The following is a 27,440-nucleotide window of genomic DNA, read 5'->3' as shown; positions in this document are numbered from 1 at the left end:
AAACAAACATTAATAAAAAACAGACAAAGAAAACAAGACAAAAGAAAAAAAACAAGTATAATTTCATTCCCTTTTTTTCTTATAACTTACTTTCCCGACTTCCCCATACCTCCCCTCTCTGTATTCCAATTTCTATTTTATTAATTCAGCAAATCCTTTCCCTTAATTTTGTTTAGTTTTTAACCCTTCTTTTCTTACTACTTATCCAATCCGGCTGGAAACCACATAGTTTCTAAACCAACGTCATTCTCATAAGTCCATTCAGCCCTATTTCCCCATTAATATGCAGTGTTTTTTAAAAATCCATACCCAAAAATGCATTTGTGAACTTATTTTATCTCAAAACATGCATTTTGACACATTCTTTGAGCTGAAAACTGCATTGCAAGATTTAGAGAAGTAAGAAATCTGAAAGATAACTATGTTTTGGCCTACACATTAGGAGGCACAGGTCAAAGTTTTTCCTGCATTGCTGTGGGTTGGACTAGATGACCCTTGGGATCCCTTCCAACTCGAAGATTATATGATTCTATGAAAATCAGTTAATACTAGAATTTACAAAGACTGAATTCCTTAAGCCCCTCTAGGTAAAGGTCTTTGTTATCGGACCATTTTGACTGGAGTTTTGAAGTGTTGAGCCTGGTACATGTGATATACATGGCATCAGCTATGGTCCCTTCCACAATTCAGTACTGTAGTTGGATAATACTCCCAGCAGCAATCTGCATGCCCGCCACGGTCACCATCTCCTACCTTCTGAAGCAAGTAGCAGCAGGGGAGACAGCTTTTTCCATTTGATGTCCTACTTTTGGAATACCCTCCCCAAAGAGGCTCACCTCCTCTTCAGTGCCATTCAGACACCTTTTTATTCTCCCAGACTTTCAAGATCTTATTTTGCCCTTTAAAACCACTGTAACATTTTCTGCTCTTCCTGGCTGTGTTCTGCCATTTTATTAAATGATTTTATTTTATTATTAGCCTTCCTGAGAATGTTTGTGCCAAAAATAAATAAATGTGAAATTAAAGAAACCCTTCAGGGAACTTGTTCATCACCAAATGCAACTTTCTAAATCTATTCTCTCAAGTGGGTATCTACAGGAATATTTTTCTCATTGTTCAGTAACAAAGCTGGGAAAATATTTTACATTTACAGGGACCAGAATCATCATTTTTAAGTGTCTAGGTAACAAAGCACCAATGACTTTCTTCCAGGCTTTTCCTCTGAGTAGATGTTTCGAAGCTGTGGCTGGGTGGTGACGTGGGAGCCGGTTGAAGCTAAATCCTTCGAAGACAGAGGTCCTCTGGCTGGGACGGGACGATATGGGATTGAGGGGGCAACTCCCATCTCTTGCTGGGACGCAATTAGTGTCAGCACCGTCCGTTAAGAGTTTGGGTGTAATCTTCGACACCCCCCTTTCCATGGAGGCGCAGATTGCAGCTATAACAAAGGTGGCATTTTTCCATCTCCGCCAAGCTAAGCAGTTGGAGAGCCAGTGTGGTGTAGTGGTTAAGAGCGGTAGTCTCGTAATCTGGGGAACCGGGTTCGCGTCTCTGCTCCTCCACCTGCAGCTGCCGGGTGCCCTTGTGCTAGTCGGTTGTACTGTTTTATTGTTGTTAGCCGCCCTGAGCCCGGCTTCGGCTGGGGAGGGCGGGATATAAATAATTTTTTTTATTATTATTATTATCTGGGGGGATGGGACACACTTCACAATATCATTACAGAATATAGTTTATTTATGGAATTTACAAATAACTTTACAAGTCATGTGTCATAAGTTATGTTCTTTGTTTCCACAAACTTTCTTACAACTCCTGAGTTATTCAAATACTGAGATGGGAAAATTATGTTAGAAAACCAAGCACATTAAAGAAACAAATACAAATTGAAGTTTGGTCAGTTTTGCTTTCTCTCCTCTCAAAACCTTTCCCCTCAAAGGTCAAATTATTCTGGCATAACTTACAGACATGGTACCTTCTCTTTCCATTCTTCAAAATTACATGTACAGTAATGGCATCCACAGCCTCCTTAAGGTCCGTAGGAGTTAAGGCTGCAGTTCTACACACACTTCCCTGAGAGCAGGCCCTACTGAACTCAGGAGGACCAACTTCTGAGGATCCAGCTGCACATGATCTCATAATTACTTTCATATACTGTTCCAGCTGTCGAGCAGACCAACACCCCTTTGCTACAAAATGAATTTAATTAGCTCCACACAGAAAGTAGGCTAGAGGCTACAGAAACAACTGAATTAAACAGCGAAAAGCTGCTGCAAAGGGGAATCTATTATTGTTGAGATGAAGATACTGGACAGAGATACTATCCAGATTAAATACTGGACTGATCTCGGGAGGAACCTTAACATGCATACTATTGCATTTAGGGATGCCAAAACTATCTTAATGGCTAGAAAATCACCTCCCTGCTACTAGTCTGAAAAAAATTGTTGTATTTGTTCAAAGCAGTTAATTCCTGGATGAAAACCATGAAGAAAGATGTTGGAATGATCACTTCAGACCTCATAAATTTGCTGTCAATAAAAAAATAGGGAACTGTAAAGTGGGTACTGGGCAATTCATTTCTGACTTTTTAAGGAACAAAGGGGGACCTTCATTTTGGTCTGATTTTTTTTAAAATGTACCACGGAGGGGAGGAATCCAACCCCACCAGGAGGTCTGATTGAGCGTTTCCCTGTTCACAGTGACTCACACACAGACAAGTCAAAACTAAAAAGTGATGATCAAAAAGATTTTATCCTATAACAATCATAAATATATATATAAGGTGCCTTAGAAATAATAATGTGGCAGCAATAAGGGGGAAATAGCATTATTGAATTAAATGGAACTAATGGATTGTTGAATGAAATATTGCTAATGCCTTTTAGCAACACAAGATGGTTCAAGACATAATGACTATTTGATCATGCAGGTATATTGTAAAGTTCTGTTCTACATCTGTTTTTTTCAAAATAACCACAAGGGTCACAGCAGAGTAGTAAACATTACTTTCTTTGTGCAGGAAACTGTAACTCATTATTATATTACGGCCAGTTGTCCTAATAAAAAAATGAATACACAATGCCTCTAAAAGCTAATGCATCATTATGCAATAGAACTCCATGGGAAAACTCAAATTGGTGCCCCCCTAACTATGACAATAAGCAATGACCTGGCAAATGCTCTCCATATTGTGCTATCAACTTTTAGGCATGCTCCAAGTTTGAACAGCAATAGTTACATTTGCAGAATCACAAAAAGTACTGCAAAAACATCAAAATCCATAGTATTAACAGAAAGAGGGAATCTACTCCTCTTCTCCAAGCTCATTGGCACAAACAACAAACCAAGAGCTATTAAGCCCTGAGAAGCAGCCTTCAAAACATGGTGGGTGTTTGAGCCCTCATCACAGCCGAGCGTTCAAAAGGCCGGGGTGGGGAGAGAGACATCCTCAGCAGTCACTTCCCCCCTCTGCCCAATGACAGTGCAAATGATTCTGCCTGCCGGTTAGAACTGCCAAGCCTGGTTGGCATAGTAAACCCACCCCTTGCTGGAAATGCAAAAGCTATATTCTACCCATGGATCATGTCCCAATCTTGCATGACTATTGGTAACGCTTACTATCTTCTAATCAATTCGCATTCTACTTGGAAAGAGGAGGCGTTTGTTAGACCTCAGAATAGTATAAAGGTGTTTCAGTTTCTTGATTCATGGGTAAGAAGGGAGAGGTAGCCTTACAATGAGAGAAAGCATGTAAGCAAATCTAAATCTGAGCATCATATTAAGGGCTCTTGGGAAGCTTCCAATCATTTGTGCAGAAGGACATTCCTGTGGCTGCTAGGGAAGAGGAATTTGCATTTGCCACCTCAAGCACCACAATATATTGGGCCTGGTGGGTGTGGAATCCAGCCCCAATACAGCCTTTCCATAATAGGGGAACATATTGGAAGTGATCCAACTGTTTTCTGCATCTCAAACCCCTTTCAGAGGAAAAGAGAGAGGACAACATTCATTCCGTTACGCATCAAGACGGTGATACAGAGGCATTGCCCCAAAAGATTAAAAACTCTAGGAGTCATACCAAGGAATGGCTGTTCTCTGCTAAAGAACTAGGCTTTCCTTTTGGTGATGAGACACACTCACAAATTCTCAAAGAGAATTTATGAGGTGGAAAATTTACTACACTTAAGCTGAATTACTTGATATTATCAATATGATAATCATACTTTGGTTCACCTAGTGACTCTGGGAAAGTCTAATCATGGAGGAAAGCTCCCTAAGACCCTCTCTCCAAATCTGGGGTTCACTTCATAGACTGCTCCAAGGCCTTCACATCAACCAGAGGATGCAAATCAACTGCTTTATGTCTCAGTCACATTTGCCCTGCAGAAGCTCACCTTCAAGAGAACGAACTCAGTGGGCTAACAAAAGGAAGACAGAATAGATTAAGAGGAAGGTTGATCTTGCCCCACAGTGTCCAAGGAAAAGGGGCACTCTTAAAAACATAGCGGAGGGAGTTAAGAAGGACTCCTAAACCAGGGGGACAGTCATTCATATGTCCCTAACAGTTTACAACTAACGCTGCTACCTGATTAAAGAAATCTAAGGTCAGTCATACAAACCTTACTCATATTGCATAATTTGTATGAAGCATAGTATTTTAGAATAAAAATATTCTTACATGTTTAGATCACACATGCACGCTCTATGGCAAGCACATTCTCTCCCTCCCTCTCAAATGCCTTCTCTAAGAAGATACCTGTCACCCATTATTTTTGTAAGTTCTTGTATTATTTATTTTATCCGAAGTCTGGAGCCATATTACCCTTTTTAAAATTGAGCCATCTTTTAAACCTAACCAACTAACCAAGTGACTAAGCATCAATACTCCATTTAAAACTCTAATCTACTAACTTCGAGCAATTTGGGCATGTGGAGGTGGGAGGAGGGAAGAGCTCTCTGCTATCAAAACCACACTGCCACAGACCTGTGTACGCAGTAGTCTATTGTCAGCCCAAGAATGAAGGGGTATTTGAACCCCTCTGGTTGAGTCCCCTAAGGAGGTAAAAAGAAGCTAGAAGCTTTCTTCCACATCCAGAGTTCTTCAGAAGATGAAGGAGGGAATGCTGTTGCGGCATGATAAAGTGGCCCTTAGGTCACTTAACCCAACAGTGGGGAGTTTCATCAGTCACTGCAAGTCAACCAGGAAGGAATTCATGAAGCAGGCTTAATCAAAGTGCCTCTTTTTGTAATTTTTGGAGAAGATTCTGTGCTTTACACAGTCCATACACCTTCCATTAGTAAGATGCATGTCTCTATCCAAGCTGGATTTGACCCGAGTACATGGTAAGCAGCACCATGATGGTGAATCCTGTCAGCAGCCCTGCGTTCTGGATGGCAAAGGCAATCAGAGCACCACCACTCCTTTCATCCTCTCGGCTGACTTCATTCATCTCTGGGAACTATTGGGAGAAGAAAGAAATTACATTTAGTTCTGTAGCAAACACAAAGCCATATCTTCCAAGAGGCTATACAGTATTTCCTACCAGATATAAAAACTTAATTTTATGCAGGACCAAGTCTTTTCAAGACAGAGAGCTCCAATCTATCCAACTTTTATTGTGACTGAGGATTGGAACCTAAATTACCCATGACTAATCTGGTTTGAATTCAACCTAGCCACAAATTTAGCTGGATTGAGGCTCACCACCAACAAGATACAACTCTGCATTCCGGTAGTTTCAAAATTAGTTAGAGAGATGTATTACAGAAAATGTGGACACCCTCATGCCATTTAATTCATAACACAGCTAGAGCTCCTATGCTTGTCTGCCTGCCATCTGAAGGGAAGCACGCAACATGGGAATGTGAAATAGATACAGGTGACTCCCAACTTAGGTGGGTGTTACGTTTCAGGAATAAGCGAAAATCACATAAATGCCCTCTCATAAAATAAAGAAGTAAAATAAAATAAAATAATAATAAAAAAGGAAAGAGTAGGTATGGGAACTGGGACACCGCTTTTCCAGCCATTTTCCCATGGTGGGATTGTGCCGCTTTAGCCCCCTCCCCTACACAATGTCCCCTTCTATTTTGCCCACCCAGCTGAGGTCCCCTGAAGGCAGGGCAGCCCTTCACATGGGTCAGATAGGGCCAGATTTGATTACAACTCCCTCCCTGCCCCCCCACAAAGGCAGCTGAGGTTTGACCCACAGTATTCTAACTCAGCCGAGGGATCATGCCCCCTCTGTTAACAGCCCCTACCTGTGTCAGCTAGCCAGGGCCTCCCTTCAGTATTGGGCACCTGCTAGGACTACAAAGTCTGCAGAGGAAGCATCTACCAGATGCTAGGTGCAATGCCTCTATTTCTTTAATTATGGGATATAACAATGTTGTGCAATGGTTAGACAAGGACTCACCAATTTTTTTGAAACTGCAGGCACATTTGGTCCAACTGCGGTGGAAGACCACACAGCATTTGATCAGGGATGAATCAAGATTCCTTTGAACAGGAAAGTACCAAACTGAGGACTTACCATATCAGCCAATGCAATGTAGAGAAACATTCCACCAGCTAAAGCAAAGATCCAGTTGGCAGAGAAGTGGCTGCCCGCCAATATCCCAAAGGCTAGTCCCACATAGCAGCAGCAAGCAGAGATGAAGTTGAAGAACAGCGCTTGCTGGATGGACATTCCAGAATTCAGCAGAATGACAAAGTCACCTGCATGACCAAGAGCAAGGGGAAGGAAGTGAAAAAGGAGAGATTGCATCAGGTCAGTGGGATCAAAGTTTAATCAGATTCCTGTTCAATCAACAGTAGCATTTTGCAAATCAAAAATATTTGTTTGATATACTTTCTCAGGTTTATGGTGATGCACAAAAGTGTTGGTTAAGCATTAAACCCTAATGACTCTACATACGATATACAGTTCAGACACCTCAAATTCACTAAAGCACTTCAACCACCTCCTTCAACTAGATCACCAGATAACCTTGGGGGGGGGGTAACTACCTGGAAGGCTTGCAAAGAGAGCTCTAGTCTCCCAAGTCCCATTAAAACTCAGTGCTTGCCTGGCCAACAGAAGCATTGCTGACCACTCTAACAATCCTCCAAGCACCTGACTGGTCCGGTTTAATCCTCCTTTCAAGTGATCAGTTCACAGTGGGACACAAGTACATAAAACTAGTTTCTAGCAAAGCCTTCACAAACGTGGCCCATGCTGATGGGAGTGGCAGGTGCCAGGTGGGTGAAGGCTGCTCAAACACTACCATGAATTCCTTGTGGCCGCCAGAGAAAGGAGATGCCTGAAGGCCACATTCATTTTCTCTACACTTGGAGAAAATAACAAGGTTCCTGCAGTGTTGTGGTGGGTTAAGCCTGCTTCCCCATGGTATTCTGACACATGGCTAATAGGAGCTCCAGCATCCTTTGACAGCACACAGAATTTCACTGCGCCCTCCAACTAAATAATCTGCCAACAAAGCCATTTGTGCCTGTGGGTAGTGACTTGTTTCAACTAACCTTATTCTGAGACAAGTGTGGGCTTCCGCTTGTGTGACTTGTTGACTGAATCTGGCCCACACGTCTGTATCTTTTGTTCCCCTGCCCCCTCTGACCCATCTGCTACAGAGATTAAGCTACTAACTAACTGTTCAAGGGACTCCCCCCACCCAACACAAAATTAAGTGATTCCTGGGTCACAACCCTCAATAGCCCTACTCTGCAACCTCCTTATTAATTTACTTCAGGTATTTATATCCTGTTTAATACTCAGAATAAGGTGTATTTTAAAAATACAAAGAATAAGAACAATTCAAAGTTATCCCAGAATCAGAAAGCTACCTTAAAATGCCACCTGAAGCAGGAAAGTCATTGTCAAGAGCCTGACGTTCAGCAGGGAGGGAGGGAGGGAGTCCCACAGGACTGGGCCCAGCCATCCCTCTGAAGCATGGGGGGGAAAGTGCTCCCACTAGCACCTCTGCTTAGAAAAGGCTGTATACATGGTTCTGTCCTGTAGACATCAAGAGAATTTCCAGACACCACACTCCTGGCATTTGCTTCAGTCCTATCTCAGAGTTTGAGGAGCACATACCTAGCTCATGAGGAAATTCTTCACAGAGAATGGCCACAGAAGTGCTGATCCCCTGAAAGACGGACACAGTGAAGGAGGCACCAATGGCCAAGCCGTCAATGAAATTGTGGAGGCCATCACTCAGGGTGATCATCCAAGCCAAGGTGCCAATGTCAGAGTAGCGCACGCCCTTCAGCCAATAGCAAGTGCTTTGAGAAGCCTGCAGGTCCTGAAAAGGCAGCAGATCAGTGCTTGAGTTCTCTCATCAACTCCTGCAGTACAAGAGCACACTTGCATGGAGCCTGCATCATACAATGTGCACACACTGCCACCTAGTGCCTACAACTGGAGATACAAAAGCACACTGATGCTTTGGGAAATGTGGAGCAGAGCAAGGAATTTAAAGTAGCAATGTCCTAAACAACAAAACGTGAAATGTAACAGACTTCCAACGTTGCCTCATCTCACCTCCCCACTCTACCCAAGCAAGCTGTTTGCCTGGCAATTTTGTGGTATCAGGTTTGCTGCTATTTTCCATGTTCTGCCAGTACATCAGTGCAAACCACCCACCTATGATTGTGCCAATATCCATCTGCTTCTGCAGAAATAAGTCATCAGATGTCAGGAGCTGTCACAGCACACTGCCAATCTCCTAACTGGTTATGAAAGCAGAAGATGTTATGTCTGCATGGGCCAAAGGCAGATTCCCTCTACCCTTTCCCAACAAAAGCAGACTAAGATACATACGAGGTGCTTTATCTTGGATCAGTCTTCCCATTAAGTCTATTTCTTGCAAACTAAGACAACTTATCTCCAGCCGGGCTGGAAGCAATACATTAGTAGTATAGGTAGGTACCTGAACAGACAAGGAGCCAACAATCTTCTCATCAACAGATGGGTTCTTGCATTCCAGGTCACTATTCTTGTTAGGGATTATGTGATCCAAGTCACCATTCTGCAGTTTTTCAGTGACCCCCTCCTCTTGGTCCTTCTTGGAAGGAAGGGTCTCAGTGCTGTAGTGGCTGTGCCCATGATGACTCTGGGGGATACAGAGATGGAAGAACTGAAGGGGGGGGGGAGAGACTTTCTGTTCCTCGTCAGGCAATGGCGTTTCCACCTGCCTTGACCCCCCCACCCAGCCCTTCCCAGGCTACGACTTTGAGGACAGCAGCTGAGAAGAGAGGAGTTCAGGGATATTTTTAAAAAATAGTTTTATAAGTTGTGCGTCTTTGTTTCTCAGTCTGATCCTTTTAGATGGTCTTGTATGTTTTGTGGTATTTTATGCAATGTGAATTGCTGTTATTTTTATTGATTATAGATTGGTAATTCTTTATTGGAGTTGATAAGTGTGAACTGTTTAATTATTATTTGCTGGTCTTTAATTTTACTGTTTACTATAAGATTCTGATGCATTGTTGAATGTTGCTTTGTTTGATGTACGTTATTAAACGGATCAGATTGTTACTATTAATGTTCGGTGTTGTTGTGTTGGAAGCCACCCAGAATGGCTGGGGCAAGCCAGCCAGATCAGCAAGTAACCTTTCACCCCACACTGCACCAACACGGCTTAGGGTATACTCCCCACTGTCAGCTGCTTCAGTTCTTCACATTAAATTTTACTGGCTTTTCACCAGTAAGGCACCACACACCACACTTATTTATAATTCTTTAGTAACTTTCTGAATTCCACGACACATCTGCAAGTTTTATGATCTCACAGTTCACAGACACCACAATATAGTACTTTTAGGGTAGTTCACTGCTAACTTCTCGATCATGAAAAGTAACTCTCTGTGCCTACTGATTCATAAAAGAGCTTTCCATTTAGTATGTTAGCTATGTAAGCTATAAAAAGCCTTTTTTCAACTGGAATCAGTTGTATCAACTTTAATTTGCGTCTATATAGGAACCTTCAATGACATGACCCAGTTTATGAGATATGCTTTCTCACTGCAATATCCTTGTTGACTGTTCCATACATTATCAGTTAACATTAAAGCAGCTGAGCAAACTACCCTAACTCAAATGTTCTACAGTTGTTTTGAATCTGCTATTATTGGCACCAAATGTTTGAAAGTCCAAGGGCTGAACCGAAAGGCCTGGAAGACCACTAAACAAGGCTGCGTGCATGAGAAGGAAGTGAACAGGAAGGGAAGTGGTTAGGAACTGGATTGTCTCTAAACCGTTTATAGTGTTTTATTTTACACTATTGTTTTGACAGACTTGAATGGTACTAGAAGGAAGCCTCTCTGGAATACCTTTGGAGGCTTTTGTAAAGATTGCTATTACTGCCATTAGCGAGGATGGCAGAGGGATGCTATATATGCCAATGTCATGGGTTCAGCAAAATCCTATTTTGCATTCTTTCAGAGCTCTGTTTGTCCTGGTGACTTATTATTTAACATTTAAAATTGTAGCTGACCATGTTGGTCCATTAGGTCAAAATAAAATAAAATCCAGAATAGTAATGGTATGGTAATGTTTTTTTCTTAGCATCAACCAAAATGTCAGAACACTGCGAGCAAGCTTGCAAGTCCCTTGGAACTCTATATCAGGCTTGATGTTAAACAAAGTGCTGGGGGCAAGGGGAGGAGAAAAGGCTAGGCATTATGATGGCGCCAGAAAGTCTGCAGGGGTTTTTTAGCACTCTAAAGATGGAAAGGAAGAGCAGATTTAGCTGGAATAGCCTCAACAGATGCAAGACAGATTGCAGGATGGACTCTGGGCTTCTGAGACTAAGAAGCAGTAACATTTATTCTCCAATCTAGATCCCTTGAGAGCTAGAGATGAGAATCAGTGGACGATGGCAGGATGAGGCAGAGACTCTCACCTGACCTGGTTGCCGCTGCATACTGGGACAGAGAGAAGTGAGGTGCTGGCGAGCTCACATGGGGGCAGGAGCGCTCGATAGGCTCTGCTAGCGCATGCGTATTGTGCTGACCTTGCTGTCGCCTTGCCTCTCTTGGCATCCAGCCCTGATGCAGGCAACTGTAAGGTGAGTGCCGCTGCCTCACCCTGCTGTCTGCTATTGGTCAGAAGCAGAGAGAAGCATGGCATCCTACTAGTTTGGGTGTGGGTTCACATTATCTGCAAATGCTCTGGAGGAATCAGCATTGGCAAATAAGCTTCCCTGAAAAACAGCTGGCTTCAAACAGTGCCCTGAAATATGTAGCCGTGAGAGAGTACTGGATATATTCTGGCCCACACATAGTGACAGCCAACAGGCCTGGCTGCTGCCCCACACAATACCAGGGTACTCTCAAAAATGCATCGCCAAATAGTTGGAGGTGCAGGGTTGGTACTGGATCCATCAGGGCTCTTCAACAGGCAGGTCCATGTGGGAAAGAGTTTCACTGCATATAAAAGTTTGCAAACTACCATCTTAAACTGCTGATTCTCTGGAAAGAATTCTGCTTCTAATATATTTAAAAGGAAAACTACTGTCTTATTTTCTTTAGCTTTCTGTCCCTCAAAATTATGACATTGTTACATCTGATGCCAAACAATATTCAAATATTTGTTTAAAAGAAAAGTAATGGGAGATTTGCACCAGAAGTAGTTCTCATCAGCAAGTGTTTTGGTTCCTCCCTCACCGTGTCTTTCTGCTTGAGAAGCATCTTCAATATTTTCTCTGTGAAAAAGAACAAGTAAAAGCCCCCAAAGACAACAGCCGATTTGGAGACATAGTCATCTTCCCGAGGATTGAATCCAAAGGCCTGTGGAGTAGGGGCAGGAAAAGGTAAGTGAAAAATATACTTAAATAACAGCACATTTATGCAGTTTACATTGCCTCCCACCTGTTTCAATCTAAGAGAAGGCCTAAGAGGAAGTCAAAAGCTGCACAGCACAGGAATTTATCACCTGACCTACAGAAGTATCTCTTGATGGCAGCTGGCTGCTCCCTGAATTCACATTAGGGCAGCCAAGTGAGATGTGAATGCTTCTCCACAGGCACATGCTCCTTTCATACGGAAACCGTGTCTGACAGAGGTCAGCAAGGCTAGACACCTGCTGTTTGACTGGCTAGTTTTCTATATGTGTTGCATTAAAAAAATGTAGTAGTATTCAGCCATGTAAATCCACATCCGCAAAGTGGTGCATAAGTTTTACCACTTCCTAAAGCAGAAGATCATCTGACCAGAGCTCATTTGTATCTCACCTGGTGTAATAACAAGAGGGATTCCACTATGACCCATTGATTCATTGACTTGCCTCCTATGACTCAGACTATCTTATACAGTTTTTTTCTTATTGTGTGAAGGCCACTTTCCCTCCCCTTTCTAGATAAGATATGCTCCTTTGTCTCAAACACTTTCATTACAAAGGAAAACATCCCAAGAACATGCCATGTATTTTATGAGGAGGAAGCGAGCACCACAAAGACACCGTGGAACCACCAATGGCTTCTCACTTTCCTGTCTAGCTCCTAAGCCATAACTAGACCCTCACACACCATCACCCACCCCTTATTTTGCCATAGGATTAGGATGAGCAGTCCTTTTCCGTTTTCCATTCTTCAGCCTCAGTTTCCTCAGGACAATGCAACCTGCTCTTCTCCTATTTTCCCCTCCCTTTATTCTGTTTTTACCTTGCTTGCTCTGCTCAGCCTTCTATTCTCTGCCTCCCAGCTTGCAAGCCAGGGACCAGACCCAGCTCTTTATACTGGGAGGCTCCAAACCCCATGGCTTCCCCCACAGCTTCGTTTCTGGCCTGCCTCCCCCGGCATCAGATGGCACCACCCAGGAAGCAGCACAGAGGGTGGCTGCAATCTCCACATGCTCCTGACAGCAGGTGTCATCTGTGCAGCCATATGTACTAGCCCAGGAGCCTTGTCTTTAAAGGCATGAGATTGACAAAGACCTCTCAGCATGGGACTCTGTCATTATCTTAACTGGCCCTTGCTTTCAGACTGTTACAGTCAGGTGTGGCTTAGCTTCCAAGCCGTTTTTAACTTCTGAAGCAGGTGTAGCCAGCTCACTTTCCCTCCAGGCGCTGCTGCACTGCAATGTCCGTCAGCCCAGGCCAGCAGAACCAACAGTCAGGGATAATGGGAGTTAGATTTCAACATTCTCTGGAGAGCAGCATGCTGGCTACCACTACTCTAAAGAGTGAAAACCCAGGGAAATGCCAAACAGTTCACAACTCATCCGAGACTAATACCACCAGCACAATATCACTCTTCTACTAGAATTCCTCTCAGCACAAATGACACAAAAACAGCCACACAAGGAAGGCCAAGAGGCCCTAGTCATACCTCAGGAATGAGCTGGAAGAGGGCATTGGAGTAGAGAGTACCAATCGCCAGAGCTATGAAGTAGAGGAGCAGTCGCTTGTAAAAGGTCTTCTTCATGAAAGGCACCACACTGGCTCCAACCAAGGAGCAGAGGGAGATGACAGTCACACAGAGGAAACCATAACCCCAGACTGCGGTGTGAATGCCAGCCCCCCCGCCCCCCGTGAAATCACAGGTGGGATGAATGCCATGGAAGTCAGGACACAGGAATACGCAGAAATGAATTTAAATCACAAAGAGAGGAGAGAGGGTGGGAGGGAGAGAGGAGACTTTCATTAGTGATTGATGTTTAATTGGATAAGGCTTTAAGCATGCTGGGAGTACCTGGTGTACTCTGGCTCTGGAACTCCAGCAAAGACAATTGTGCACTTCCAATAGGTGGTAGTTTCATCATGGGACATTTGTGCCCATATGAGATATGGAGGAGACCAGTCCCTTCACAAGCAAGGTGGAGACTTCCGCTTTCTATAGAGTGGGATCTCTCCATATCTCATGTATTCTGTAGGCAGTCCTGCTACAAATGGCCTCTATAAATGCACATTAGTTTGTGCATAAGTTTGTAATTCCATTCAAGCCGTCCCTAAGTGATGCTTCAGATCACAACTGTAAGACGTCCATACCATAGCTGACGAGAGCATTTAACGTCCCTAGCTCTCCAGACTGTTGGTGGGGCTGTCCAGTCACGTTTTCCCTCTTTTTTCTAGCACAGGGACAATGCCAGAGTTCCAGTGTCATGAAGAGCACCTGTTTTACTCTCAGCACCCTACACCCCCCACCATCATGGTCTGTTGCCTGGCCAGAGTGAACAGTTACTTGCCTGTACATATGATATGCATGTGGCCATACCTACCTAGCAGATGGGCATCTGTAGAATTACAGAGTCTCTGCTGCCCAACTACAGAAAGTCCCCAAAATCCAACTAAGTGAGTGATGCAATTGCACACCAGTTGTTCTTCCAGGGCAGGCAACTTAACCATGGAGGTGAAGCATATACAGTAATTTCTGTTACAATTTGATCACAAATATAGTTTTGTTTTCAAGCAACAAATTCCTCCCCCTTCATCTGATGCACAGTTTTCGAGCTGAAAATACCATAAATTCAAGAGGGAATACAGTACGTCATGCCTTGGACAGGCAGTAAATTAGCTATACAACATAGGAGCTTCAAAAATTCTGGATAGTATTGCTAAGATTTGTGACCTTAGCCTTTTTCAGTGGAAGAAGCCAGTTGGTGAGGTGGCCAGGACAGACAGCAAAGGTGGTCCTGGGTTCAAAGGGTGGCTCTTTCATACCATGGACAAACCAATGTCTTATTTCAGCCCACAATTTTAGAAGTTTGCAGAACTGCAAACACTGTCCCCCAAATGTTTACCACAATATGCAAAGTCAAAATGGAAGACAAAAACAGAGCAAGTGAAGGAGACAAGGGTTACAAACTCCAAAATCAGGAAGTAGAGTGTTCTTGTTTGTATTTAGGCAGCCCCAGAACATGCAATTCAAACAAAATTATGTCAAGATTAAATCTGGCAAAGTCCAACACTGCTCAAGAAACCTCTTTTTTTGTTGTTGGTAAAATCAGATCAATTATTGAAAGAGAAGCCAAGAAAAAACAAAAAAGATATTTCTCCAGAATATTGGTGTTCCTTTGCAAAACAGTCTCTGAAGCTGACAGCCACACTTTTCCCCCTACCTACTCTCATTCATCAGGCCAGTGAATGAACTTGACTACTGGAACGACTCAGCCTACAGAAACAGTCCACACAAAGATCCAGATTAATGTATACCTCTTCCTCCAGGTCACTCTAGGCAACATCTACTTTAGCTGGCTAGGTTTAGGTAAAAGGTACTATTTTCCATTGTTTCGGTGAAGTTGCCCTCACAACGTTCCCAAAGAAATATTGTGCTAGTTAGCAGAAATGACCAAAAAAACCAACCTTCCTTTTCACACTTTTGCACAACTGAAGAAACCTCTCACTAAAAGCACAATCACCCCCTTTCCATCAATGGTGGAATGGAAGTCAAGAGGCAAAATCCTCCCAGCGCTGGCAACACCCACAAGGTGCACTTTAAAGTCACACTGCTGCTTTGGATGACTGTGAATGGCAAGGAACAAGGACTAGGAGAGTGGTGCTAAACTTCTGCCCATGAAATGAGGAAACATGAATTATGGCTCAAGAAAATTCCCAAGATGTGCTCTGAGCAAGCACAGAACTCATGTATGTGCCTACACAGGGACCATGCAGGAGAATTTGCTCTTTTTCTCTCAGCTGATCTTAGGAAGCTTCCTGATGCTCAGAGGAGAAAAGGTCATCCTCAAAAGGAATCACTGGGCAGGGCAAGCTTCCCCCTCTCTAAACCAGGCATCCCCAACCTTCAGCCCTCCAGATGTTTTGGACTACAATTCCCATCATCCCTGACCACTAGTCCTGTTAGCTAGGGATCATGGGAGTTGCAGGCCAAAACATCTGGAGAGCCGCAGGTTGGGGATGCCTGCTCTAAACTGTGAGCAGCCTATCAGCAGAGAACTTAGTGACAGGAAAAGTAGATTGTGACTCAATCCATGTGTCTGTGTCTTACTGCACCTCTGGGATCAGCTGGAACAGTGCGTTAGAGAACAATGTCCCGATGGAGAGCGCGATGAAATACGTTAGGATTCGGGCGAAAAAGACCTTCTTGGTGCAGGGCACGATGAAGACGCCAAGTAGGGAGGCCAGGTTAATCAGTGAAACACTGAGAAATCCAAAGCCCCAGACTGTGAAACAAATAGAAAGGAGGGCCAATTTACCCAAATAATTGAAAACAGGAAGGGGCCTCTATAGACAGCCAAAGCTGGGAAGGCTGAAGTTGATCTCACTGGAAATAAGGTTTTATTGCAATTCTCTAGGAGTTTAAGATGTACAGCACCAGGATAGCCAGAAGACAGAAGCGCAGCCTCTGAGTTCTTCTCAAACTTGGTACTGAGAGCTATACTCAATACCAACTCAATATCAGGATCTATTAAGAAACTGAAAACATGATGTAGAGGCAGCAGGAATTGTGATTTAGGATTTCAGGTAGCTTAAAAATATTACAATTTGATACAAAACAAGGTTCATAAGACAAAAACTGAACAGAGTATGCTGCCATTCAGGTTACATCTGTGAGGAATTTGCTTAGATTACCCAGGATGTTGCCAGTTGAAACTTGCCATCGCTTACTGACTGGCAAAAAGAGATTTAGATTAACCATTTTTAAAGCTCCTTAGATAAAACGTGTGCAATCTATGTTTCTCATTAACTGCAGACCCAAATTTTCTGGCTTCAGGCAACGTCTGTGAACAACACGCAGAAAGCTGAAAAGAATAATCATATTACATTAATCTCACTTCCTTGTTTCTGGAATGTCAACAATAGACTCTTTAGGGTCATTTTTGACCTCCTTTTGTGTGTATACATTTACGAGGTTACTCAAAATCTGTGACAGGCCATATCTGGAAGGTTTGTGCACCAGATTCCAGCAAGGGAGATGATCTTGAGGCAGGTGAAGCTTTCTTATAATGTTTCTTCATGGATGGCTTTGAGACGGTCTGAGGCATCCAACTCTTTTCCTCTTCTAACCATAGTGCAGAATTACTTCCCCAATCCACAGATCCTTATATGCAGCAGCAGTTTGTATGTAAACAACTGAATGTGTGGATTTCTGCATCTTTGCCAGTGCTGGGTTGAGGAGCCACAGCAGGCAGAGGAAGTGTAGAAGGAACCCCTCCTCCCAAATTCAAAAAGTCTGTGAAATAAAAGTGGAAACTTAACAGTGAAAATGTATGCACTAAGCAAATCCTTTTTTCAAACACACACACACATACATATTTAAAGTACACCCAGCTGGAATCAGAGCTGGATGAGACCTCAGAGGTCATCAAGGCATCACCTTCAATGCAGCAGCCTCCCAGATACCTTACCTGATTCCAACCCGTCTTATTCTGAAGAGCCTCCATAACAGTTGCACCTGTTCTATTGACATTTCTGGTTATATTGCCTAAACCTGTTTTGCTCTTGTAGGGATTTGAAAAAAAATTATCATGTCTTGGGAAAATCTGTTCTTCTAAGAGCAGGAGAGACAAGACACCTGTCCTTGGGATGCAATGTTCTCCTGCTATTCTTTGCAGCTGTAACATTTACATCCACTAAGAAAAAAAATACTACTCTGGAGCAAGACTGAAGTGTTTCATCGTAATTAGATCTACTGGAACCTGACTATGAAGGATCCAGCCTGCTTGTTGAAATGGCACACTTGAATCCTTCACACATGCAGATCTGACTCTTGCATGAGGACTCAAGGCTGGAGTGCTTACTCATGAGTAGATCCACAGGCAAAGGTCCACCTGTTCCCATAACATGTGTTGCACAAAACACCCCAGGAAAGCAAATCTCTCCATCAAGAAACTGGCATTCCGTGGATCAAACCTGGAAGTGAAGCACTAGGTCAGGATCTGCTGTGAAGGAGCAACTAAGGCAACCATCCAGTCACCTTTTCTGTACTGAAACTTGTGCAAATTTATTTGTGCCTTTTAAAAATGGGTGACTCCAAAGTGAATACAATACCTCTGTTGAAGCACTGGAAGCACCAAGTAGATTCAGAAGGTACTACAAACACTATTTCATCTTTGCCTGTATTTGCAACTGAAAATAGTGTTGGCCTGGGTCTGTTTCTTATCCTGTTGCCTTTTTGTTTAATATTCCTGTAACACCTCAATGCTGACTCATACCCATCTTAAGATCTACAAAAGCGGTTGTAATCACTGGCTCTTCTGCAAATACCCACCAGCAGGGACGACCTCTTATTTATATACTGAGCTTTTTCTTCTCAATAGATAGTATTTCCAAGTTCTCTATTTTGTCATACAGTGCAATCCTGTATGTGTCTACTCAGAAGTAATTCCACTGAGGTTAAAGGGACTTATTAAAGGTAAAAGGTAAAAGGTAAGCAAGGTTAAATTAAAGGTTAAAGGTAAGCAAGTATAGGACCTGGTGGTTGGCATAGTTCCTTAACTAGGGGAAAGTGTGTTATATATGGTTCATTAATTGTGGACCCACAATTCCTGTCCACAAACAGGAAGATCTGTGAATTCACAAATTTGTGAATGACAGGAGTAAAATTGAGAGTCAGCCTATAGACTGTTCCATTGTGTGTAAAGGTGTAAACACCATGGGTGGTATCAAGCTAAGTTCTACTTAGAATATCCACTAAAATTAATAGATCTAAGTTAGTCGTACCCGTTAACTTCAATAGGTCTGCTATGAGCACGACTAACACTGAATACAACAAAAAAAATTCCTTCCAGTAGCACCTTAAAGACCAACTAAGTCAGTTCTTGGTATGAGCTTTCGTGTGCATGCACACTTCTTCAGATACACTGTACACTGCACACGAAAGCTCATACCAAGAACTGACTTAGTTGGTCTTTAAGGTGCTACTGGAAGGAATTTTTTTTGTTTTGACTATGGCAGACCAACACGGCTACCTATCTGTAACTGAATACAACCTCATGCTTTTTTCTCCACAGCCTAAACAATTCTAATTTTGTCTTTCATTGAGAGCAATACCTGTACTTCCAAAGGCCCACTTTCACCTGTAAGTATGCAGCAGCCAGCATATGCAGGGAGCTGCCTTGACAGCACTGACAGCTCAATCTGGAGCACAATGAAATCATACCAGGAGGATAGATCAACTGACTTTTCCTAGGCAAGGACACAAGAAGGGTAGGGTGTATGGGGCATTATGTCAACCTGTACCTGGAAAAGGAAACCCCATTAAGAACAATAGCTTACAGTTCTGGTTGGCATTCCATTTCTACAGCAACTTGCAGGAGAACAAGGATGGTCAGGATTTGAAGGCATTTCTCAGGAAGCTTTTGCTTTAAAAGACTAGCTGTTAAACTTTTGCTAGCCTAGCTGGCTGGCTTATAACTGCACACACACCTTCTGAGGAACTGGGCTTTCCCTCCTCTGTCCTCTCATCTTCCTCATTTTCCAGGTTCTCAGACGTGCATGCCCTTGACTCCAGCTGCTGCAGGATGGTTGGGCAGAACTCTCGGAATTCACTCTTGCCAAGGCTGGAGTCTTCACTCAGATTGTGGGTTGAAAAGAGCTCTGAGGAACTGAAGCACTATAGGACAGAGAGCAAGGCGTGGTGAAAATCCCAGAGCTGTGCCTTTTGTTAGCATTCACATCCTGAAGGCTTTCCAGTGAGCTTTACTGACCCATACTTGCTGAAGACTACAAATTATGCACTGCCTCCTGTCACCATTCTAGCTCCCTTTGGCTCCTGCTCTCCCTGAACTGTTTTTATTCAAGCTGGTGAGTATAAAAACATAGCAGTTTTATGATACTTGAGGGCAAGGACTTGTTTGTATAGATCTTATATAACCATTCCAGGAGGCTTTTCAGCCGAAGGGTAGGGTGAATATGTCTTAATACTACTAAAACTGCAATACACACTGAGTCTTTTTCCCTGTATAACACGACCCCATGTATAAGATGACCCCTACTTTTGGGAGCCCAAAATTAAGAAATCAGTTTGTTAAAGTTGTTCTGCTTTTGAGGGAAATTGCTTTTTTGGGGGGCGATACCCCACATCTCGGCACAGCCTCACGTCGCCTCACCTCTCCAGCCTGCATCTGGCATTGCCTCGCCTCAGCAGGTGAGAGCTGGTGGCACTGCAGCCAAGCTCCCTCCTCACCTCGGAACTGCGTCACCTCTCCAGCCAGCGCCCTGAATACAGCGTACTCCACACAGGAGATGCCAGGAGCTGGCAGCTGACCCAAGACTTAAGATATAAATATGTGTATAAGACAACCCCCAATTTTTGACTGAAAAATGGGGGGGGGAGGGAGAGACATCATCTTGTACACGGAAAAATATGGTATACACACCCACACCCCCTTCATCCAATGATCTCAGGGAAGTTCACGAGATAAAAATACAAGATAAAAGCACAAATAAATAAATAAATAAATAAATAAATAAATAAATTTAAATATTTCTAAGATAGCAGCTGCAATGAATAATAAAGTAATATAGGTACTACTGCTACTAAACCATAATTGGGTGCTGATTTTGACCATTAACACTCTAAATGGTCCAGACCTGGGCATGTCATAGACCATCTTTCCCTATATAAACCTACCTATAACAGGGAGACCCTGCCCCTCCTCCACTAGAAAGAAGCAAGGAGGGTAGTGATGCTGAACAGGGCTTTCTCAGGGGCAGCACCAACATTGCAGAACTTGCTCCCCAGAGAGGTTCATCTTTTTTGCCTCTTCTCTGTTAACTTTTAGGTGTCAGTTCAAGACAGTTTTATTTCAGAAAGCTTTCAAGATCAATTGAGTGGACTTAATTAAAGGTGCCCCACTATAGACCCTTTACGTTTTATCATTTTAATATTTTTCAGTGGAATGCATTTATAACAGCCAGGTTTTTAGCCTTAGTAGGGTGATTTGTGGACCCACTCACTACCTTCAAAAGAGGAGAGAAATAGCTTATATAAATACAATACATTACCCAGGAGATGTTTCTACGCTGCTGCTCTGTGCGACTAATGTTGTTCCTTCCAACTCCCACATCAAGGCGATTCAACAGGGATTTGAGCTGCTGCAAAGTGAGCTTGTCATGTTTGCCATACCGGAGGAAGAGGTCTTGCAGGAAGGAATCTGCTGTGATAGAAGTCTGCGGCAAGGCTCCTGAGCTGGCCCACACAGAGCATGCAAAACCCAGCAGGCAAAGCTGTAGGGGCAAGACACATTTCCAAGGACCCACATTCCAAAACATGGCAAAAATTCTGAAAAGAGAGACACGTGCACTTGGATCAGTACGTATCAGTCAGTGCAATACACAAGCCAATTCCAGCCACACTAATCTCTTATCTCCTGCTTCCAAATTAATAATTAGATATCCTAATTGCAAGCAACCCAGTTCCAGCAAATCCTACTTGCAACAACTATCAAGTCCCCTTGATTATAGAGTGCCAGAATCATGCAGACTTTGGACCAATCTTTAACCCAAACCTTCATTTGGAGACTCATATCTTAATTTTTACCACATATTTGTTTCAACCCATCTTAGACCCCCTGTAGTGCATCCCAGAACGCCAGATGAAGACCGATGAGCTAGATGGACCATGTTCTAATTCAGCAAAGTGCAGCTTCGTATATTCCTCTGAATGGTCAAGGCATTAGAAATCAGCAAAAAGAGAAATAGTGTCACAGAATTTCACTTAGAGGAAGCAACACAAAACTGGATACAAAACTTCTTAACAGGACACCATCTGATGAGATGAATCAAATGCTAAATTCATGAGACATGTGTGTCTGTTGGAAGTTTGTGCGCTTTGCAAAACACACTGCCTCTGAACTAGAGAAGAATAATATTTCCACACCCATTCACTAGGCTCATGGCCATATTGAACATATCTGCTGATATGCAGCAGACTTTAGTCTCCTGGAGTCTGACCCAGAGCAGCATTGTACCACAGCCAGACAGATTGTGGTCAAAGCTATCCCTGAAGTGGCAATGCCCACCAGGACTGATCTGGCCACCAGGGAGACCTCATCTTCCCCCGCAGCACAGCAAGACAGGAAAGGAAGGGGTTACCAGTCACCTCTCCCAACACAATCCTGAAAAACTGAGCAGGGGCTCCCACTCCCTGTGCTGTGGCACAACATTCACTGCTTTCTTATTAAAAGGGGATAGACATTCTCATAGTCTTAAGAGCTTAGTTCAACTCCAAGATCTTTGTTTCACAAAAGTGTCAGGAATTCCTTAAGAAATGAAGTCAGCTGGGGGGGGGGGTTGGGGTTGGGAGGAGTTAAGTTCTTTGTACAAACAAGACCTTAGGTGGAATGCTGGGTCAGTTTAAATTCCTGTATTCCTAAATTGCCTCTGGCCATTTTCTTTTTTTTAGGCAAGGTGGCTGAACCTAGTGAAGCATTTCAGAATACACTGTTAGCTCCATAACGATGTACATAGTGATATGCTCCTCTTTTCTGTAGCTCCAAGAGGAGGACCAAATTCCAAAGGAGGCTACAATGCCAAGCGAGAGGCTTGGGTTAAAGCCACATTCTATTCTTGGCTCTTCCTCAGACTGTTTGCACCACAGATACACTGGCAGGTTTTGCAGTGAGCGCATGAAGTATGAATGGGGAGACCTGCTTTTCCAAATGTTCAGTGGAAACATACTAAGAAACTGTTATAATAATTTTAAGGTCATATATATATATATATATATATATGCAGGTTTTGGTGTCCTCGGGTGTCTTCCCGTGTAAAAGTTGGGGTGTCTAGGCGACGTTTCGACGAGGTCTCACTCGTCATCTTCAGGCTGGTGCTTTCGGCTTCTTGTTACTGGAACAGAGCGGGATCTCAATGTTTGAGTTCCTATAAATACTGTAGAGGGGGTGTGGTGTCTAGCCTCCAATGTTCTGGGCAGAGAGGAAGTTCCCAGGCTAGTGTGCCTTTTCTTCTTTTGTTCCTTAATTACTTGAGAGATACCTTGAGTGATTTCTTGAGTGATATCCTGAGTACCACTTAGGTGGGTCATTAGGTGTGGATTAGTTGCTAAAGTCTTTGTGTCTTGACCTCTTGAACTTTGTGAAGAGTTTTCCTGAGAAGATGACTGTATTGCACTTAGTTGTGCTTTGGCTTGGCTTCGTGTATAGGGGCGAGCTGTGGTTTTGTGGCTTGTGTCAGCCAGATCTGTGTAGGGATTGCAGGGGGGTGCAGCATCCGGAGGTGCCACCATGGATTGGCTACTGGATGGTGTCAGTAATTCATCTGTGGAGAGGGTCTGGGTTTGGGTCTGGTGTGGTTGATTGGTGTTGGCGTTCTGTGTGCCTCTGGATCTGGTGTCAGTTTTTGTGGAGAGGGCTAATTTCCAGATGTCTGGCAAGCGGGATGTGTCGTCACGCTTGTTCATGTTGTGAGGGTGTTTCTCTATCTCGATGGCTTCCATGATTATTCTCTTGTGGTGATGTTCCGTGTTAAAGAGCAATTTGGAATCTGCAAAATTAATTTCGTGTCCTGTTTCTTTCATGTGTTGGAAAAGAGAGGAAGTTTTTTCAAGAGGTCAAGACACAAAGACTTTAGCAACTAATCCACACCTAATGACCCACCTAAGTGGTACTCAGGATATCACTCAAGAAATCACTCAAGGTATCTCTCAAGTAATTAAGGAACAAAAGAAGAAAAGGCACACTAGCCTGGGAACTTCCTCTCTGCCCAGAACATTGGAGGCTAGACACCACACCCCCTCTACAGTATTTATAGGAACTCAAACATTGAGATCCCGCTCTGTTCCAGTAACAAGAAGCCGAAAGCACCAGCCTGAAGATGACGAGTGAGACCTCGTCGAAACGTCGCCTAGACACCCCAACTTTTACACGGGAAGACACCCGAGGACACCAAAACCTGCATTCCTGTACCCGTGAAAATCTACGAAAGCAAATATATATATATATATATACACACACACACACACACATACATACACACACACACATACACACACACATACACACACACACAGGTCTGAAAACAATGCAGGAAAAAGTCCTGAAACCATTTTGTCTCTCCCAAACTGACTTCAAATGTCTTCCCCCCACCGCCAGCCCCAAAGAGCAGGTCAAAAGAAACCTGAAGCCTCCAGAGCCCAGCAGGAACTCTCCCCCCCCCCGCGCGCTCCAGAGGCTTCGGGCTGCCTTCCCTGAAGCCTGGAGAGCGAGAGGGGTCAGTGTCCACTGACGCCTCTCGCTCTCCAGGCTTCCAAGGTAGCCGCCTGAAGCCTCCAGAGTTCCCGCTGTGCTCTGGAGGCTTTGGGTGAATGCACCTTGAACGCACCTTTTTCCCTGTTCTCCCCCTCCTATGGTCCGGTGCGTCCTATAGAGCGAAAAAATACGGTATTCTGGTCCCAAGTTGTTTAGGGCTTTAAATATCAGCAACAAAACCTTAAACTTGGCTCAGTAGTTGATGATTATAACAATGGAAGGATAAGAAAAATTCCAATATTTGACCAGAAACAGAATCACACACACTTCCTGCCACGCTGTAGATGGGAAGCCAGCTCAGATTTATGGGGGAGGGACCATAGATCAGCAGTACAACACCTGCCTTGCATGCAGCAAGTCCCCGATTCAATCCCAGGCACCTCCAGTTAAAAAAACAGGCATATCAGGTTATGGGAAGGACCTCTGCTGCCAATCAAAATAAGCAAAACTGGGCTAGATCAATAACTAGGCAGATCTGGTAAAAGGTATCTTCCTCTGCTAGTATATTCATTTGGATGGATATTTTCTCCTTCTCTCAATGGAATGGGATTTGGCTGTGAGCAGGTCTACAGTTTAAACCTTTGGAGCGGAGACAGCAGCCTTTGAAGGATAACACTGCAGAAGTGGTAGGGGGGCTGGAGAGGAGTATGCAGGCAACTCCCCACTGAGGGGGAGGCATTGTTCTGAGGCACTGCATGCATCAGCAGGACAAGCACAAACCCACCCCCTTGTGGTGCCAAAAACAGCACATGCATGCCAATCATGCGCAAATGGGGAGTTGCCTGGACTTGAGAATCACTACTCTAGGAAGACAGAGAAAGAGACAATGGTCCCACTGGATGAGAGGATTAATTGATAGGTGCGTAGAGAGACAACTAGTGGATAGTCAGGGCACTCACCAACACTGCATCTAAGTGAAGACCACTGCTATAGTAAACAAGTTAGTTATTTCAACAGAACAGGGATTTTTCAAGAACTTCCATCTTTTTCCAGTTGCGCTCATATAAACTCTGGTATTGTATGATATACAGTTACTCTTGTTTCTCTGCTGTATAGCATGCAATTGTTCAAATTATTATGGGCCACCCGGCAGCTGTACAATTATCTCATTAGGATACTTGCTGGTTCTGAGGAAATGACAGGCAGATTCTCACCCTAGAGTCACCAACTCAAGATTCCCATTAGCTCAGCTATCTTTAACATTAACTTTAATAGAACCAAAATGTCTTCTTAGCAAGGAATGCACTTCAGTGTCTTTTTTTAAAAAAGGAACACCACATCCTTGCCAATCAACACCCCATTTCAAATCCTTAAGACTCATCCTTTGAAGGAATTTGAAGGAGACATGAAGTACATTTACCAGCTGCTAGTGAAAATGTAAATGTCTTGCTGATCTGGGGTGGTGCGATATTTGGTCATTTACATTGTAAGCCCTCTAGGGCAGGACCATATCTTTTTACCTTGCATTATATGGTGAAGAGCCTTGTATGTCTATAGTGCTGCATAAGTGAAATATCACAAATATATAGAACTATATTTAAATGAAAATGGCCAATCCAAGAGGGGCACACAAGTGGCACACAAAATACGTTCTCTCTTCTTCCTGTCCTGGACTCACTTAAACTTCAGCTCCTAAGTATCGCCTGCAACGGAGTTCCTATGAATAATACCCACTCTAACTTAGCGGCGCCATGCCCCATGGAGGTGGAAACAACAATCCCCCAATATCCAGCATATAAGGTGCCATCGGCATTGGATGGGAAGGTCTCACTGCTGGAGGCAGACTCTTCTCCTCCCCTTCACACTGGTAACTCATCCCTGCTTTTAATAGACTTATCTGTTCCCTCTGAGATTAACCGATCAAAGAATGAATCTCAGGATAACACTCCCCTGGATAAATCGTCGCCCCTGCATCCCTCCATGCCGGACTTGGAATCAACATACATCGAAGACCATCCACGACCTGAGACGGTAGTGGCCACTCCAAGTCAGGCTTCTCCACCAAAAATCCAAAAATTACGTGAGGAAGACACTATAGTGTCGAGAGTCAACACAGAGTGGACTGAAGACCCAGCAGGACATATAAATCAAATGATCACAAGTGTTTCGGTTAGATCCCCAAAGAGGACGGCTCCAGCGGACTTGGCAGGAGCCTCTTTAGAGCCTAGTTGGGCCCGACAGCTAAAAACGCCAAATATTATCTCTACTCACCAGGATGCTAACTCTTTTCTGCCCCCCCAAAATTCTGGCCCTTGCAACTTGATCGTGCCACAACCGGCTCGCACCAGAGCAAAAGACTCACCACAACCGGCGCGCACCAGAGCAAAAGACTCACCACACCAGGACGTCAACCTTCAGCAAAGGAAAATAACGGACTTCTTTAAGGGAGCGTCCTTGCTGCATAAGAGCTCCCCACAAGAATTTAAATGACGGTTAGCCGGACAACCCAAAAAACCACCATTATCGATCCTCTGTTGGAACATCGCTGGCTGGCGTAGGAAAAAATGTGACCCAGAATTCCAGTCGTATATCAATTCGTTTCATATCATTCTATTGCAAGAAACTTGGGAGGAGGGTGAAATTGTCATAAATGGATTCAACCTTCTATCTCTTCCAGCTTGCCCATCCCAGAAAGGAGGACGGCCGAAAGGTGGTCTAGTAATTGGTATCTCACTGAAGCTGCATTTCAAATTTTCATTAGTTTTGACTGCTCCCCCCTATGCTTTATCCGGGTTGATGTCGGGGGGGGGGGGGGGAAAGTATCACTGCTAATCTCCAATGTCTACCTCCCGCCAGGGGGTTCGTCCCTTGAACTGCATGATAGATGGGAAATATTAGAAGATCATTTAGTATCATGCCACGTTAAATATTCCAATAGCCAATCCTTAATTGGGGGTGACTTTAACGCACGCATAGCAGCAAATTGGGTCGATTTAACTAAAGCTAAATGGTGGTCTGCTCCATGCCTCGACAATTATGATTTGAGACATGCCGTGAGGAGAACCTCAAAAGACTCTAAAGTAAACGAGGTGGGAGTACTTCTTTACCAAATGGCTATTCGCTTTTTTTAAAAAAAATAATTTTTATTCATTTTTCAAACACATAATAGAAGCAAACAAAACACAAGACAAGAACATACAAAACATTTAAACATGTATAATTTCATAATCTTATATTCATAGACCTTCTTTCCTCCGACTTCCCCATACCTCCCTTTCGCTGCATCCTTATTTTGGAATTCTTTAGCAACCCTTTAGTCAGTTTATCTATTAGTTCCCTTTCA

The 27,440-nt window shown here is 43.5% G+C and overlaps 1 protein-coding gene across 2 annotated transcripts in view; it reads right to left on the bottom strand.

Annotated features, from left to right (window-relative positions):
- Positions 1-1,716: 1,716 nt before the first annotated feature.
- The window catches only part of SLC39A14 (solute carrier family 39 member 14), a 40,676-nt gene continuing 14,952 nt past the window's right edge, over positions 1,717-27,440 (bottom strand). Inside the window, exons 2-9 of one of the 2 annotated variants that reach the window (XM_083713637.1) lie at positions 20,901-21,177; positions 19,320-19,506; positions 13,324-13,493; positions 11,663-11,785; positions 8,926-9,108; positions 8,091-8,298; positions 6,534-6,718; positions 1,717-5,459 (exon numbers count right to left, since the gene is read on the bottom strand). In XM_083713637.1, the coding sequence (XP_083569763.1) occupies positions 5,313-5,459; positions 6,534-6,718; positions 8,091-8,298; positions 8,926-9,108; positions 11,663-11,785; positions 13,324-13,493; positions 19,320-19,506; positions 20,901-21,167 (1,470 nt within the window). In that variant the 5' untranslated portion in view covers positions 21,168-21,177 and the 3' untranslated portion in view covers positions 1,717-5,312. Of the gene's footprint in view, positions 5,460-6,533; positions 6,719-8,090; positions 8,299-8,925; positions 9,109-11,662; positions 11,786-13,323; positions 13,494-15,944; positions 16,115-19,319; positions 19,507-20,900; positions 21,178-27,440 lie in introns of both variants that reach the window. The other variant, XM_083713638.1, reaches the window with a different exon arrangement.

The sequence above is a fragment of the Podarcis gaigeae genome, assembly GCF_964106915.1.
Source record: "Podarcis gaigeae genome assembly, chromosome: 15".
Taxonomy (NCBI): Eukaryota; Metazoa; Chordata; class Lepidosauria; order Squamata; family Lacertidae; genus Podarcis; species Podarcis gaigeae.
The sequence above is the reverse complement of the archived record's forward strand: the minus strand, read 5'-3'. Positions and strand labels throughout refer to the sequence as shown.